General features: G+C 37.7%; 1 protein-coding gene across 1 annotated transcript in view; it reads right to left on the bottom strand.

Annotated features, from left to right (window-relative positions):
• The window catches only part of LOC135517075 (fibrillin-2), a 132509-nt gene that overhangs the window by 108274 nt on the left and 4814 nt on the right, over window positions 1-19421 (bottom strand). The window contains 1 exon segment of the mRNA XM_064941097.1: window positions 15783-15908. Coding sequence (XP_064797169.1) covers window positions 15783-15908 — 126 coding nt within the window.

The raw sequence follows: 19421 nt of genomic DNA, 5'->3' as shown, positions 1-19421 counted from the left end.
TGTTCGGACCTCAAGTTCTGTGAGGTGGAAGAAATTAATTTGTTCTCTATGAAAATTCACTCTGTCTCTATACTGTGGCCATGAGGAGATAATCTCCTCCAGGAATTTATGACCTCTCTTTGACCACAGCAGCCTGTGTGTAGGAGACATTGAGAGGGGGATGGGTATTGCTGTACCCAAAGAGGGCAACGTCATGACACACGGCAGAGGCCAGATCATTCCAGCGATTGGGATAGGGAGTTCGATGGTTAGGCATATATCTGTACCTGGGGCAAAAAGTAAAGAATATCACCAGGTTGCTTCCTGAGGCTGTGTGTCAGTCACCGGGGGCTGATACTGTCATGGTTCATGTGGGGTCAAAGTTCAGGATATCACCATGGTTGCTTCCTGAGGCTGTGTCAGTCACCGGGGGCTGATACTGTCATGGTTGATGTGGGATCGAAGGGCAGCTCAGAACAGCTATAGGTGGATTTTAAAGAAAGGGACACTACTTGACACTAACAAACACCCCATAATACCTGGCCCTCTGCCCTCCCTAAATTGTGGCATTGAACAGTTCAGCTGACTTTTAGCTCTCCATAACTGTCTACGAGACTAGTGCAGCTCTGTGGGTGTAGAATTTATTGACAATTCTGATACCTTCTGGAAACAAAGCTCATATTATAAGGAGGATGGGATCCACCCAAATCATTTGGGTTCCTGGATCCTTTCACAGCATTATAAGGCTGCATGAGACAATGACGTATCAATGACCCAAGTCCAGCTCATTTAATCCCATTGTGTCACTGAGTTGTCATAATTCTTCAGCAAATGTACATTATCCCAGGAGTGTTAGAAGATTAGAAGATACAATGTAAGTAACCTAATGTATGTCCCTCTAACTGCCCTGAATGCCTCTGCTGATCCTACAGCTATTGTATGCATTAATCATGTGTCTATGAACCAGAGTTATACTGTTAACACTGAGGTGGTTTGCCCTGGCAGGAAGTCCACTGTGTGCAGCTCACCCTGCACTAACATAAATAACATTAGCATGTCTACCTCTGCTAAGCTTCCCAGTAAAGCAAGAAAAACAATCAAGCATCCCAGCAAAGTGTTAAAAAAATAGCTCACATTAACATATGCAGCTTAAGAAACAAGGTTAAAGAAATCAATAATGTGCTAAAAACAGATGGCGTTCATAATCTCTTTCTGAAACTCACTTTGATAATACCTTAGATGATACAGTGGTAGCAATACAAGGTTATAACATCTACCGAAAAAACAGAAATGCCAAAGGTGGAGGTGTTGCTGTTTATATTCAGAATCACATTCCTGTAAAGATTAGAGAGGATCTCATGTCAAATACTGTTGAAGTAATATGGCTACAGGTTAATCTGCCTCACCTAAAGCCCATTCTGGTGGGAAGCTGCTATAGACCACCAAGTGCTAACAGTCAGTATCTGGATAACATGTGTGAAATGCTTGAAAATGTATGTGATATCAGTAGAGGTATATTTTCTGGGTGATTTAAATATTGATTGGTTTTCATCAGGTTGTCCACTCAAGAGAAAGCTTCAAACTGTAACTAGTTCCCGCAAGCTGGTTCAGGTTATCAATAAACCTACCAGGGTAGTTACAAACATCACAGGAATAAAATCATCAACATGTATTAATCACATCTTTACTAAAGCTGCAGAAATTTGTTTAAAAGCAGTATCCAAATCCATCGGATGTAGTGATCACAATATAGTCTAGTCTATCTCTAGGAAAACCAAAGTTCCAAAGGCTGGATCCAATATAGTGTATAAGAGGTCAGGCTGGGCATACAATAAGTTTTCAGTGGGCCTAATATAGTGATTCCTATGTTATAAGTCAGGCTGATGTGTATAGACTATTTGTTGGTCTATATAGTGTATAAGTTCAGGCTAATGATAAGAGGTCAGGCTGGGCCTAATATAGTGTATAAGAGGTCAGGCTGGGCCTAATATAGTGTATAAGAGGTCAGGCTGGGCCTAATATAGTGTATAAGAGGTCATTTAGTGTATAAGAGGTGCTTATCCCAGTTACTAATAAGTATGCACTGGGCTATTAAATAAGAGGTCATACAAAAGTTTTGTGGTGATTCTATGTTGTTGATGTGAAAATTTGCTGGTCTGTGGTGTGTAATCCACTGACACATTTATGAAATTGATTGTTATGAAAAGGCACCTATTAAATTAAGAAAATGACTGTAACAACTGTTAAATCCCTGTGGATTGATGAGGAAGCGGAATGAGGCAAAATAAATGGCAAATAGGTCTGGCTGTACAACCAATTGGCAAATGTACTGCAAATTGAGAAATCATGTGACTAAACTGAATAAAAGGAAGAAGAAACTACATTATGAAACAAAGAGCACCTTCAATTAAATTTTGGGGAAAAAGGCAAACTCAGCTCCATCATTCATTGAATCAGATGACTCATTCATCACAAAACCCACTGATATTGCAAACTAGTTTAATGATTTTTTTCAAATTTAGGCATGACATTCCAACAACAAACGCTGACAAGACACATATAGTATCTGACCAAATTATGAAAGACAAGAATTGTAATTCTTAATTCCGTAAAGTAATTGTGGAAGAGGTGAAAAAATGATTGTTGTCTATCAACAATGACAAGCCACCTGGGTCTGACAGCTTGGATGGAAAATTAGCAGACAATATTGCCACATCTTCAGTTTAAGCCTACTAGAAAGTATGTGCTCTCAGGCCTGGAGGGAAGTAAAAGTAATTCCGCTACCCAAGAATAGTAAAGCTCAAGTAGCTGACCAATCAGCCTGTTACCAACCCATAGTAAACCTTTGGAAAAAATTGACCAGATACAATGCTATTTCACAGTAAACAACTTGACAACAGACTTTCAGCACGCTTATAGGGAAGGGCACTCAACAAGCACAGCACTTACACAAATGACTGATGATTGGCTGAGATAAATTGATGATAAAATGATTGTGGGGGGATGTTTTGTGAGACTTCAGTGCGGTTTTTCACATTATCGATCACAGCCTGTTGCTGGAAAATCCTATGTGTTATGGCTTTACACCCCCTGCTATATGGGGATAAAGAGTTACCTTATCTAACAGAACACAGAGGGTATTCTTTAATGAAAGCCTCTCCAATAAAATCCAGGTAGAATCAGGGGCAGCTGTCTAGGCTCCTTACTTTTTTCAATCTTTACTAACGACATGCCACTGGCTTTGAGTAAAGCCAGTGTGTCTATGTATGCGGATGACTCAACACTATACACATCAGCTATCACAGCAACTGAAAGGACAACAGTTTACCTTTATTTTCAGAATGGGTGGCAAGGAACAAGTTACCTATATATTTCCAAAACTAAAAGCACTGTATTTGGGACAAATCATTCACTAAACCCTAAACCTCAACTAAATATTGTAATGAATAATGTGGAAATTGAGCAAGTTGAGATGACTATGCTTGGAGTAACCCTGGATTGTAAACTGTCATGGTCAAAACATATTGATACAGTGGTAGCTAAGATGGGGAGAAGTCTGCCCATAATAAAGCGCAGCAATGCATTATTTTGTTCTTCTTCTACGTATTATACTTTATTCTTTTGCCCTTTTTCTCTCCAATTTTGTGGAATCCCATTGGTAGTTACAGTCTTGTCCTATCGCTGCAACTCCCGTACGGACTCGGGAGAGGCTAAGGTCGAGAGCCGCGCGTCCTTCCGAAACACAAACCAGCCAAGCCGCACTGCTTCTTGACACACCAATGTGTCGGGAAGAAACTCCGTACACCTGGCAACCGTGTCAGCGTGCACTGCACCTGGCCCGCCACAAGAGTCTAATATTAATCATATGTATGTCAACCTCTTCTGGCTGAAAGTGGAGGAGAGATTGACTTCATCACTACTTGTATTTGTGAGAGGTTTTGACATGTTCAATGCACCAAGTTGTCTGTTTGAACTACTGGCACACAGCTCAGACACCCATGCATACCACACAAAACATGCCATCAGAGGTCTCTTCACAGTCCCCAAATCCAGAACAGACTATGGGAGGCGCACAGTACTACACAGAGCCATGACTACATGGAACTCTATTCCACAATCAAGTAACTCATGCAAGAAGTAAAATTTGATTTAAAAAACAGAAATAAATACACCTTATGGAACAGTGGGGACAGTGAAGAAACACAAACACTGGCACAGACACAAATACACATGATAAGCACTCTACACACGTACACATGGATGTTGTATTGTAGATATGTGATAGTGGAGTAGTGGTCTGAGAGAACACACTAAATGTATTCGGAAAAGTGTTATGAAATATCATGTAATATTTTAAATTTTATATAACTGCCTTAATGTTGCTGGACCCCAGGAAGAGTAGCTGCTGCCTTGGCAACGGCTAATGGGGATCCTTAATAAATACATATAATAAGTCAATAGTGCTAACTGGCTAGCTCCTACTATTAGCTAGCCAGATAGCCACGAAGAATTGTTAACTAGCTACCCATAAAGAATTGACTTCTATCTAGTTTTAGGTAATTTTTGCCTGTTAAACTTTCTGGTTAGCTACAGTACATTATTCATTTCACATATTAAGTGATTTATTTAACCTTTATTTAACTAGGCAAGTCAGTTAAGAACAAATTCTTATTTACAATGACCACCTACCCCGGCCAAACCCGGACGACGCTGTGCGCCGTCCTGTGGGACTCCCAATCATGACCGGATGTGATACAGCCTGAATTCGAAACCAGGGACTGTAGTAGGGACATAAAGCTAGCTGATAGTTATGAAGTAAAACGTATGCTTTGTGTATATCTTCTTTTGTCTCTATTGCCATTGTCCTGGCTGGACGACGGTTCACTAACAAGAACGTACTCAAGAGAACGTCGTCGGAGAATGCACTTGGAGCATGAGAGTGTAGAGCACGGCAGAATGCATATTGATAAACACCCAGAGTCTATTTTCTCTCGCTTCAGCTCAAATAATAGCCGCCATTGATTTCAAGAAATGTTGCATCATTATTTATGTGTTTGCGTCATATTTCTTTGCATACTTTCCGTTGGAAGCTTCAAAATACGTACAAAGAAGTGCCCTCCGTGCTCCGTTTCTTAATTTGGACTCATGCTTTGATTTGGACCCATACCCCAACCCTCCCGTGCTCCAATTTGCGTGGCTCGGAGCATGGTTGTATGAATTTTGAGAAACACCCAGAGAGATACTGTAGTGAGAGGAAGAGAGAGACAGAGACTGTAGAGAGAGACTGTGGAGAGAGAGAGAGAGAGAGAGAGAGAGAGAGAGAGAGAGAGAGAGCCTTCTACGCCATCAAAAGGAACATAAAACACAACATCCCAATTAGGATCTGGCTAAAAATACTTGAAACAGTTATAGAACCCATTGCCATATATGGTTGTGAGGTCTGGGATCTGCTCACCAACCAAAAATTCACAAAATGGAACAAACACCAAATTGAGACTATGCATACAGAACTCTGCAAAAACATCCCCAGTGTACAACGTAAAACACCAAATAATGCATGCATTCGGCCGATACCCGCGAATTGTCAAAATCCAGAAAATAGCTGTTAAATTCTACAACCACCTAAAAGGAAGCAATTCCCAAATCTTCCTTAACAAAGCTACCACTTGCAGAGAGATGAACCTGGAGAAGAGTCCCCAAAGCAAGCTGGTCCTGGGGCTCCGTCACAAACACAAACAGACCCAACAGAGTCCCAGGACAGCAACACAACTAGACCCAAACCAAATCATGACAAAACACAGTGGAAATGTTGTTGTCTTTTGCAAACTAGAATGCTATTTGGCCCTAAACAGAGAGTACACAATGGCAAAAAACCTGACCACTGTGACTGACACAAAATTAAGGAAAGCTTTGACTATATATAGACTCAGTGAGCATAGCCTTGGTATTGAGAAAGGCCGCTGTAGGCAGACCTGGCTCTCAAGAGAAGACAGGCTATTTGCACACTGCCCACAAAATGAGGTGGAACATGAGCTGAACTTTCTAACCTCATGCCAAATGTTTGACCATATTAGAGACACATACTTCCCTCAGATTACTCAGACCCACAACAAATTCCAATTTTGATAAACTCCCATATCTTCTGTATGAAATACCACAGTGTGCCATCACAGCAGCAAGATTTGTGACCTGTTGCCACAAGAAAAGGGCAACCAGTGAAGAACAAACACCATTCTAAATACAACCCATATTTTTATTACATTTTTTATTTATCCTTTATTTTATTTAACTAGTCAAGTCAGTTAAGAACAAATTCTTATTTACAATGACAACCTACCCCGGTCAAACCCGGACGACACTGGGCCAATTGTGCGCCGCCCTATGGGACTCCCAATCACAGCTGGAGGGGATACAGCCTGGATTCAAACCAGGGACTGTAGTGATGTCTCTTGCGCTGAGATGCAGTGCCTTAGACCGCTGCGCCACTCGGACGGTTTATTAAATTTCTCTTTTGTACTTTAACTATTTGCACATTGTTATAACACTGTACATAGCCATAATATAATAATTTGAAATGTCTCAATTCCTTTGAAACTTTTGTGAGTGTAATGTTTATTGTTCATTTTTATTGTTTATTTCACTTTTGTTTATTATATATTTGACTTGCTTTAGCAATGTAAACATGTTTCCCATGACAATAAATACTTTTGAATTAAAATTAAATTGAGAGAGAGACTCTAAAGAGGAAGAGAGAGACTGAAAGATAGAGGAAGATAGAGGAAGAGAGAGAGATGAGATACTGTAGAGAGAGGAAGATAGAGAGAGAGAGAGAAAGATACTGTGGAGAGGAAGAGAGAGAGAGAGAGAGAGAGATACTGCAGAGTGAGGAAGAGAGAGAGAGAGAGAGGTTGGACTGATACTGTACCCATGCAGTTCTTCATCATCATGAAGAGTTACTGTCATAGCCCTCGGAACAGGAAGACACTCAAAACTAGGAGTGTTGACACAAACCCCTTGGCCACACAGGTGAGGAAGAGATACGACACTCATCTATGTCTGAACACACACACACAGGAAGAGGACAGCAGAACAGATGTTATCATATCTTTTATATTGACAAGAGATATTTGTACTGCACTGTGAGGAAGAGTTAGAAGTTAAGAGATTTTACTACATTGTTTATACCTGCTGTAAACTGTGTACACGAGAATAAACTTTGAGAACATACGTTAGTTAATACTTAGAGTAAAGAAATATTCTCAGAGAGATGAGGAAGAGTTAGAGTGTTTTGGAAATTTTGAGACAGGAGTGATACTGTAAGGAGGAAGATGAGAGAGTTAGTGAGAGTGAGGAAGAGTTAGAGAGTTCAGGAAGAGTGGGCTGTGTTAACTGTTTTGAGGAAAAGTGATCCCTATTGTGAGAAAAATGTCCACGTTAGAGAGTGAATCGGGACAAACTGAATTAACAGATCATTTCACTCATTACATTACATTTAAGAGTTAGGAAGAGAGAGAGATCCAGAGAGTGATACTGTAGAAATAAAGGGACAGAACGAGTCATTGTCTCAGGAAGAGCAGTTGCGTTCTTCCAGTGAGGAAGAGAGAGAAAATCCTCCGGAAGAGTTAGTGGCAAGAGAAACTGATACTGTGAGTGAGGAAGAGAGAGAGAGATGGACAGGAAGATTCTGGGTGAAAGACCTTAGACTCATTGATGTCTGTCAAAGAGAGACACATCCACAAAATGATCCAAGAGTCTAGGAAACAAAGACACATATTGATACTGTAGAGTGAGGAAGAGAGAGAATAACAGATAGGAAGAGTTAATGTGAGGAAGAGAGTCCTACTTCCTAGTGAACAGATATTAATCAGGAAGAGTTAGAGTTCTAGTTCCTATGAGGAAGAGATAGAATCACTACCTACTGTACTTGAGGAATAACAGATATTAATCACTACCTAGTCCTACTTCCTATAGCAGATATTAATCACTACCTAGAGTCTAGAAGAGAGGAAGATAACAGATATTAAGAGTAGAGAGTCCTACTTCCTATAACATATATTGATACTGTAGTCCTGAGGAAGAGAGAACAGAGAGAGTATTAATCAGGAAGAGAGAGAGAGCGAGAGAGTGATACTGTAGAGTGAGGAAGAGAGAGATAGAGAATCAGTGAGGAAGAGTTAGAGAGTGTATAAGAGATATTAATCACTACCTAGTCCTACTGTCCTGAGGAAGAGATATTAATCACTACCTAGTCCTAAGAGTTCCTAGTAACAGATAGAATCAGCTAGAGAGTCCTACTTCCTGATAACAGATATTAATCACTACCTTAGTCCTACAACAGACAGATATTAAGTCACTACTGTAGTGAGGAAGAGATATAACAGATATTAATCACTACCTAATCCTAGTTCTTATAACAGATATTAATCACTACCTAGTCCTAGTTAGAGTGTAAAGAGATATTAATCACTACCTAGTCCTACTTCCTATAACATATATTAATCACTACCTAGTCCTACTTCATATAACAGATATTAATCACTACCTAGAATTAACAGAGGAAGAGAGAGAGAGAGGGACATATCCTAGTTCTTATAACAGATATTAATCACTACCTAGTCCTTAGACTTCCTATAACAGATACTTAAGTGACTAAGAGAGTCCTACAACAGACACAGTATTAATCACTACCTAGTCCTACTTCAGATAAAGAGATATTAATCACTACCTAGTCCTACTTCCTATAACAGATATTAATCACTACCTAGTTCTACTTCCTATAACAGATATTAATCACTACCTAGTCCACTTCCTATAACAGATATTAATCACTACCTAGTCCTACTTCCTATAACAGACACATATTAATCACTACCTAGTCCTACAAACAGATGTTAGATATTAATCACTACCTAGTCCTACTTCCTATAACAGATATGAATCACTACCTAGTTTATACTTCCTATAACAGATATTAATCACTACCTAGTTCTACTTCCTATAACAGATATTAATCACTACCTAGTCCTACTTCCTATAACAGACACATATTAATCACTACCTAGTCCTACTTCCTATAACAGATATTAATCACTACCTAGTCCTACTTCCTATAACAGATATTAATCACTACCTAGTCCTACAACAGACAAATATTAATCACTACCTAGTCCTACTTCCTATAACAGACATTAATCACTACCTAGTCCTACTTCCTATAACAGACATAACAGTATTAATCACTACCTAGTCCTACTTCCTATAACAGACAATATTAATCACTACCTAGTCCTACTTCCTATAACAGATATTAATCACTGCCTAGTCCTACTTCCTATAACAGACACATATTAATCACTACCTAGTCCTACTTCCTATAACAGATATTAATCACTACCTAGTTCTACTTCCTATAACAGATATTAATCACTACCTAGTCCTACTTCCTATAACAGATATTAATCACTACCTAGTCCTACTTCCTATAACAGACATATTAATCACTACCTAGTCCTACTTCCTATAACAGATGCATATTAATCACTACCTAGTCCTACTTCCTATAACAGATATTAATCACTACCTAGTTACCTACTTCCTATAACAGATATTAATCACTACCTAGTCCTACTTCCTATAACAGATATTAATCACTACCTAGTCCTACTTCCTATAACAGATATTAATCACTACCTAGTTCTACTTCCTATAACAGATATTAATCACTACCTAGTCCTACTTCCTATAACAGATATTAATCACTACCTAGTCCTACTTCCTATAACAGATATTAATCACTACCTAGTCCTACTTCCTATAACAGATATTAATCACTACCTAGTCCTACTTCCTATAACAGATATTAATCACTACCTAGTTCTACTTCCTATAACAGATATTAATCACTACCTAGTTATACTTCCTATAACAGATATTAATCACTACCTAGTCCTACTTCCTATAACAGATATTAATCACTACCTAGTCCTACTTCCTATAACAGACACATATTAATCACTACCTAGTCCTACTTCCTATAACAGATATTAATCACTACCTAGTCCTACTTCCTATAACAGATATTAATCACTACCTAGTCCTACTTCCTATAACAGATATTAATCACTACCTAGTTCTACTTCCTATAACAGATATTAATCACTACCTAGTCCTACTTCCTATAACAGATATTAATCACTACCTAGTCCTACTTCCTATAACAGACACATATTAATCACTACCTAGTCCTACTTCCTATAACAGATATTAATCACTACCTAGTCCTACTTCCTATAACAGATATTAATCACTACCTAGTCCTACTTCCTATAACAGATATTAATCACTACCTAGTCCTACTTCCTATAACAGATATTAATCACTACCTAGTCCTACTTCCTATAACAGATATTAATCACTACCTAGTTATACTTCCTATAACAGATATTAATCACTACCTAGTCCTACTTCCTATAACAGATATTAATCACTACCTAGTCCTACTTCCTATAACAGATATTAATCACTACCTAGTCCTACTTCCTATAACAGATATTAATCACTACCTAGTTCTACTTCCTATAACAGATATTAATCACTACCTAGTCCTACTTCCTATAACAGATATTAATCACTACCTAGTCCTACTTCCTATAACAGATATTTAATCACTACCTAGTCCTACTTCCTATAACAGATATTAATCACTACCTAGTCCTACTTTCTATAACAGATATTAATCACTACCTAGTCCTACTTCCTATAACAGACACATATTAATCACTACCTAGTCCTACTTCCTATAACAGATATTAATCACTACCTAGTCCTACTTCCTATAACAGACACATATTAATCACTACCTAGTCCTACTTCCTATAACAGATATTAATCACTACCTAGTCCTACATTCCTATAACAGACATTAATCACTACCTAGTCCTACTTCCTATAACAGATATTAATCACTACCTAGTCCTACTTCCTATAACAGATATTAATCACTACCTAGTTAACACTTCCTATAACAGACATTAATCACTACCTAGTCCTACTTCCTATAACAGATATTAATCACTACCTAGTCCTACTTCCTATAACAGACACATATTAATCACTACCTAGTTCTACTTCCTATAACAGATATTAATCACTACCTAGTTATACTTTACTATAACAGATATTAATCACTACCTAGTCCTACTTCCTATAACAGATATTAATCACTACCTAGTCCTACTTCCTTCCATAACAGATATTAATCACTACCTAGTCCACTTCCTATAACATATATAAATCACTACCTAGTCCTACTTCCTATAACAGATATAAATCACTACCTAGTCCTACTTCCTATAACAGACACATATTAATCACTACCTAGTCCTACTTCCTATAACAGATATTAATCACTACCTAGTCATACTTCCTATAACAGATATTAATCACTACCTAGTCCTACATTCCTATAACAGATATTAATCACTACCATTAGTCCTACTTCCTATAACAGACATTAATCACTACCTAGTCCAACTTCCTATAACAGATATTAATCACTACCTAGTCCTACTTCCTATAACAGACACATTATTAATCACTACCTAGTCCTACTTCCTATAACAGATATTAATCACTACCTAGTCACTTTACATTAAGGTACCTATAACAGACACTTATTAATCACTACCTTAGTCCTACTTCCTATAACAGATATTAATCACTACCTAGTCCTACTTAAGGTAACACTTTATAACAGATATTAATCACTACCTAGTCCTACATTAAGGTAACCTATAACAGATATTAATCACTACCTAGTCCTACTTATGGTAACAGATATTAATCACTTTACCTTAGTCCTACTTTACATTATAACAGATATTAATCACTTTACATTATGTAACACTTTACATTATAACAGATATTAATCACTACATTATGGTCCTACTTCCTATAACAGATATTAATCACTTTACATTAGTCCTACTTCCTATAACAGATATTAATCACTTTACATTAGGTAACACTTCCATTATAACAGACACATTATTAATCACTACCTTAGTCCTACTTCCTATAACAGATATTAATCACTATCTAGTCCTACTTCCTATAACAGATATTAATCACTACATAGTCCTACTTCCTATAACAGATATTAATCACTACCTAGTCCTACTTCCTATAACAGATATTAATCACTACATTAGTCCTTTACATTAAGGTCCTATAACAGATATTAATCACTACCTAGTTCTACATTAAGGTACCTATACATTATGATATTAATCACTGCCATTAGTCCTACTTCCTATAACAGATATTAATCACTACCTAGTCCTACTTCTACATAACAGACACATATTAATCACTACCTAGTCCTACTTTACTTATAACAGACACATTATTAATCACTACATTAAGTCCTACTTATATAACAGATATTAATCACTACCTAGTAACACTTTACATAACAGAACACATATTAATCACTTTACATAGGTCCACTTTACATATAACATATATTAATCACTACCTAGTTAACTACTTCCTTAAGTAACAGATATTAATTACTACCTAGTCCTACTTCCATTATAACATATATTAATCACTACCTTTAGTCCACTTCCTATAACAGATATTAATCACTACCTAGTCCTACTTCCATTATAACAGATATTAATCACTACCTAGTCCTACTTCCTATAACATATATTAATCACTACCTATGTCCTACTTTACATTATAACAGATATTAATCACTTTACCTTAGGTCCTACATTAAGTTACCTATAACAGATATGGTAACACTACATTAGTTCTACTTCCTTTAACAGATATTAATCACTACCTAGTCCTACATTATATAACAGATATTAATCACTTTACATTAAGTTCTACTTCCTTTAACATTATTAATCACTACCTAAGTCCTACTTATATAACAAATGCATATTAATCACTACCTAGTCCTACTTTACATTATGGTAACAGATTACATTATTAATCACTTTACATTAGTCCTACTTATGGTATACTTCCTATAACCTTACATTAAGGTAACACTTTACATTAAGGTAAACTTATTAATATTTAGGGTGACACTTTACATTACCTGGATTTACATGGAAAACTTTACATTATGGAAACAACATTAATAACACTTGCATTAAATAACCCTCACATTTATAGAAGGGCCTTCCATTATGGTAACACTTTACATTATGGTTGGCGACATAGCCTGGGCCTTTACATTAAGGTAGGGCTTTACATTATGGTGCCAACACCTTTACATTATGGTACTCTTTACATTAAGGTAACACTTTACATTATGGTAACACTTTACATTAAGCGTCCATGCGGAAACTTTACATTATGGTAACACTTTACATTAAGGTAACACTTTACATTATGTAACACTTTACTTCCCACATTATGGTAACACTTTACATTAAGGTACCTTTACATTATGGTAACATTTACATTAAGGTACCCTTTACATTATGGTAACATCCATAACAGTCAACACATACAAATTAAGGTAAAATTATGGGATCCTAAACAAGAATCCTTTACATTATGGTAACACTTTACATTAAGGTAACACTTTACATTAAGGTAACACTTTACATTATGGTAACACTTTACATTAAGGTACCCTTTAAATTATGGTAACACTTTACATTATGGTACACTTTACATTAAGGTAACACTTTACATTATGGTAACACTTAACATTAAGGTAACACTTTACATTAAGGTACCCTTTACATTATGGTAACACTTTACATTATGGTACACTTTACATTAAGGTAACACTTTACATTAAGGTAACACTTTACATTATGGTAACACTTTACATTATGGTAACACTTTACATTAAGGTACACTTTACATTAAGGTAACACTTTACATTAAGGTAACACTTTACATTAAGGTACCCTTTACATTATGGTAACACTTTACATTAAGGTACCCTTTACATTATGGTAACACTATACATTAAGGTACCCTTTACATTATGGTAACACTTTACATTAAGGTAACACTTTACATTATGGTAACACTTTACATTAAGGTCCACTTTACATTATGGTAACACTTTACATTAAGGTAACTTTACATTATGGTAACACATTAAGGTACACTTTACATTATGGTAACACTTTACATTAAGGTACCCTTTACATTATGGTAACACTTTACATTAAGGTACACTTTACATTATGGTAACACTTTACATTAATGTACCCTTTACATTATGGTAACACTTTACATTAAGGTACCCTTTACATTATGGTAACACTTTACATTAAAGTAACACTTTACATTAAATAATCCTTTACATTAAGGTAACACTTTACATTATGGTAACACTTTACATTAAGGTAACACTTTACATTATGGTAACACTTTACATTAAAGGTAACACTTTACATTAAATAATCCTTTACATTAAGGTAACACTTTACATTAAGGTAACACTTTACATTAAAAAATCTGTTACATTAAGGTAACACTTTACATTAAGGTATTTTAGATATGGCCATTTGAATACACAGAGATATTGTGACGAGATCCTGAGGCCCATTGTTGTGCCATTCATCCACCGACATCCCATCATGTTTCAGCATGATAATGCAGGGGCCCAATACACAAGGATCTGTACACACTTCCTGGAAGTTGAAAATGTCCCAGTTCTTCCATGACCTGCATACTCACCCAATGAGCATGTTTGGGATGCCCTGGATCGAGGTATATGACAGCTCGATCCAGTTCCCGACAATATCCAGCAACTTCACGCAGCCATTGAAGAGGAGAGGAGTGGGACAACATTCCACAGGCCACAATCAACAGCCTGATCAACTCTACTGTATGTGAAGGAGATGTGTCGTACAGAAAACAGACGGGGCCGCGAGCGCCAACGCCGTCAATAGCGCCATGCGCTTCAAATTAGAAAGCAAGTCTATTTTTCTCGCATCTACGCGACGTAATGCTTGTTTCATTTGGCCTTCAGTCAAATGGTGGTCACACCAGACACTGACTGGATTTCTGATCCACGTCCCTACCTTTTTTTTTTAAAGGTATCTGTGACCAGCAGGTGCATATCTGTATTCCCATTCGTGTGAAACCCATAGATTAGGGCCTCATGAATTGATTTCCATTGACTGCTTTCCTTAAATGAACTGTATCTCAATAAAATCTTTGAAATTGTTGCATGTTGTATTTATATTTTATGTTCAGTGTAGTTATTATATGGTCTATTTTCTTACCATACTTTATTTAAAGAAAAACTGTCAATTCCCTGGAGTTTCTTTCATAAATCAATACAGATAACACAACACAAGCAACTTACTCAACAACCCTCCCCCTAGGGCTTCAACCAACAATTCTCAGTCACCTCCTTGGCCAAACAGTTACACATTGCAACATTTGAGAAATAAACAGAGGTGCGGTTTTTGGGACAACGATTTGACCTAGCCCTGGGCTTAAAAGCATGCTCAATGGAGAATTTCCATTGAAATAGCTCTTCAGTTCAGGACTAGGCTTAATTAATGTGTGTCTTGGAAACTGGCCAAGAGAATATTTCAACTCAATGGATCACTGTGTCTGTTAAAGTTGCAGAATTCCAATAATTTCCTAAAATCCATTTATTTTGTATTTATTTTTATCTCAGTTGAATAATTCCAGGTTGGAAGATTCCCTCACAGCTTATTCCAGAAATACTCTAAACAGGATTTCAGAAAAAAAAACAGGGAAATTTGGGAAAGTTTCGGGAATTTTGCACCGTTTTGCCCACTCACCCACACACACTCGGCCACTGGAGTCCAGTGTGAGACCATCAGGACACTGGCACTTGAAGGAGCCCTTGGTGTTTACACAGTACCCATTGGGACACACACCTGGGAAGACCACGCACTCGTTCACGTCTACGGCAAGCAGAGAGAGACAAAAGGTGCAGAGGTGAAATCTTTATTTGTGTCACAAGGCATTTGCTAGCATTATAGTATACAATCATAGAAAGAAGGGTTCCAAAAGGTGACTTTGGCTTCCCCCATGGGATAATCCTTTTTGGTTCCGGGTAGAACCCTCTGTGGAAAATGTTTTATGGAACCCAAAAGGGTTCTACCTGGAACCAAAAGGGTTCTACCTGGAGCCAAAAGGGTTCTACCTGGAACCAAAAGGGTTCTACCTGGAACCAAAAGGGTTCTACCTGGAACCAAAAGGGTTCTACCTGGAACCAAAAGGGTTCTACCTGGAGCCAAAAGGGTTCTACCTGGAACCAAAAGGGTTCTACCTGGAACCAAAAGGGTTCTACCTGGAGCCAAAAGAGTTCTTCAAAGTGTTTTATGGGGACAGCCGAAGAACCCTTTTAGGTTCTTGATAGCACCTTTTAGCAATGGACTCTATTTGATTCTATTCAATCAAAACTGTTACTGAGGAAACTCCCTACACTATCAGATGGTGTCTGTCAATATGAAAACATTCTTCACATACTATAATACGTTTTATCCTAACCCAATAACTGATTTCCATTTCAATTGTTTTAAGCACTGAATGATTCTGATGTTTTACATCTGTATTTCTCTATTGAGGCTTATAGCAAATGATTTGTTTATCAAAATGGTATATGTAACCTTTATTTATCTAGGCAAGTCAGTTAAGAACAAACTCGGACGACGCTGAGCCAATTGTACGCCGCCCTATGGGACTCCCAATCACGACCGGATGTGATACAGCCTGGATTCGAACCAGCGACTGTAGTGACGCCACCTGCATGGAGATGCAGTGCCTTAGACCGCTGTATGGGAAGGTTATGCTGCTTTGAAAGTTGATAAACATGTTATCCCAGAGACAAGTAGGAGTAAAGGCCCTTTGAAAGTTGATAAACATGTTATCCCAGAGACAAGTAGGAGTAAATGCCCTTTGAAAGTTGATAAACATGTTATCCCAGAGACAAGTAGGAGTAAAGGCCCTTTGAAAGTTGATAAACATGTTATCCCAGAGACAAGTAGGAGTAAAGGCCCTTTGAAAGTTGATAAACATGTTATCCCAGAGACAAGTAGGAGTAAATGCCCTTTGAAAGTTGATAAACATGTTATCCCAGAGACAAGTAGGAGTAAAGGCCCTTTGAAAGTTGATAAACATGTTATCCCAGAGACAAGTAGGAGAAAAGGCCCTTTGAAAGTTGATAAACATGTTATCCCAGAGACAAGTAGGAGTAAATGCCCTTTGAAAGATTGTAATGAGAATTTCACACTTCCGAGAGAGCTCTTCTTTGTTTATGCCCATTCAGCATAGTTCACACTCTCTTAAGCCTGAGCTTAAGTAGTCACTCTACTTAAACAGAGCTAAATTCAGGGCAGCAATGTTTTTGAGAGCTGTAGCGACCCTTTTGCAGTTGTCCAAAGCTATATTTTTCCGGAAATCCCAGGTAGCAAGGATTATCTATGTACTGACTGGGGAATCCCCAGCCTATGACATGACAGACCAATCAGGACTCATCGGCATGTCCAGCCCCACCATTATCTCAGCCAATCATGACTAGCCAGGAAGGATGCTTTCTTTCTCCCTGTGTCGCTCAGTGGTTTCTCATTGGCTTAAACTAGGCTTTTAATTTAACATGTTTCTTCATATTATCGGATTCCATAGAAGTTTATAAGTAAGACAAATGAAAGTTCACATGTTCAAGAAGGCAGTCCTACTGTGAAGATCCTGTAAACGGTCAAAAAATGTTATTGCCATTCCACATATACATCCAGAATGAAGACATTTATTTTTGCTCTGTGGACAGATAACCCCAATCCCACAGCTATGGAGAGGTCTACTTATCGATGGGTCAGGGTCAATGAAGAGAAGAAATTAGGGTTCTTTTAAGTGACATGCTAAATTATCTTATCTCCTTTTGACCTTAAGACCTTATCTCCTATGACCTTAAGACCTTATCTCCTATGATCTTAAGACCTTATCTCCTTTTGACCTTAAGACCTTGTCTCCTATGACCTTAAGACCTTATCTCCTATAACCTTAACCTTAAGACCTTATCTCCTATAACCTTAAGACCTTATCTCCTTTTGACCTTAAGACCCTATGTCCTATAACCTTAAGACCTTATCTCCTATGACCTTAAGACCTTATCTCCTATGACATTAAAACATTATCTCCTATGACCTTAAGACCTTATCTCCTATGATCTTAAGAGCTTATCTCCTTTTGACCTTAAGACCTTGTCTCCTATGACCTTAAGACCTTATCTCCTTTTGACCTTACGACTTTATCTCCTTTTGACCTTAAGACCCTATGTCCTATAACCTTAAGACCTTATCTCCTATGACCTTAAGACCTTATCTCCTATGACATTAAAACCTTATCTCCTATGACCTTAAGACCTTATCTCCTATGACATTAAAACCTTATCTCCTATGCCCTTTTACAGACACAGTACAGTATATTTTACATTAGTTATCTTTAGTTTGTTTTTAGTCCCAGCCTTCAACTACCCTAAACCTCTCCCATCTATCTCTGAAGACCGTGGGGAACCTTGAAACTTATTCCACACTTTGTCATTGGCAGAGACACCTTTCAAAGGTTATGGGTTTTGTAGACTGAAAAACAGCTGATGCTTGAAGTTGGACTTACCTTCACATTTGACTCCTCGCGGCCTGGCGTAGCCCCTTGAACAGATGGAATCTGCAAAAGGTCGGAATGTCGTTGTGGGATGTTGTGAATCATGGATTTTGTTGCCAAAGGTGACACTTTATGGGGACTCTGAGAGAACATATTTCACAGCGGAAGCTAGCAAACACAGTCTTGCATCTCAAATGTCACCCTATTCCCTGTGTGGTGCACTACTTTTGACCAGGGCCCTCATAGGGCTCTGGTCAAAAGTAGTGTACTATATAGGGAATAGGGTGCCATATAACGCAACCATATTAAAGGACTACTGGAACCCTGCTCTGTTCCAGACAGAGCCTCACAGTGTAACACATGCAAGTGATTATAAAGTGCAGGTCAGGGCTAAGGAGAGGAACATTATATATTTGGCTTTTATATCTTATCCGCACTGACAGAATTATGAAGCTAAGTTAAGCACTGAGATTTACAAAGCGCTAAATTAGCTGTAAATGGCCCAACGGTCCAAATCAAGGCATGTGTGTGGTACAGCACAAGCAAAACATCATCATTGGGTAGGGTTTGTCTTACACTGATGAAGAACCACACGGTTTTAAATAAAGCTATTTGTGGCTTGGATTTTCTTTATACTAACTGCTGGCAAATGCATTATGGGTATATGGGTAGATTGTGTGGCCAGAAAAAAAAAGAAAAGGAAAACATAACTTGGTTGTGTCGCAAATGGCACCCTATTTGCTATATAGTACACTACTGTAGACCATAGAGCCCTATTTCCTATATAGTACACTACTGTAGACCATAGAGCCCTA

The sequence above is a fragment of the Oncorhynchus masou genome, chromosome 28 (assembly GCF_036934945.1).
Source record: "Oncorhynchus masou masou isolate Uvic2021 chromosome 28, UVic_Omas_1.1, whole genome shotgun sequence".
NCBI lineage: Eukaryota > Metazoa > Chordata > Actinopteri > Salmoniformes > Salmonidae > Oncorhynchus > Oncorhynchus masou.
The sequence above is the reverse complement of the archived record's forward strand: the minus strand, read 5'-3'. Positions and strand labels throughout refer to the sequence as shown.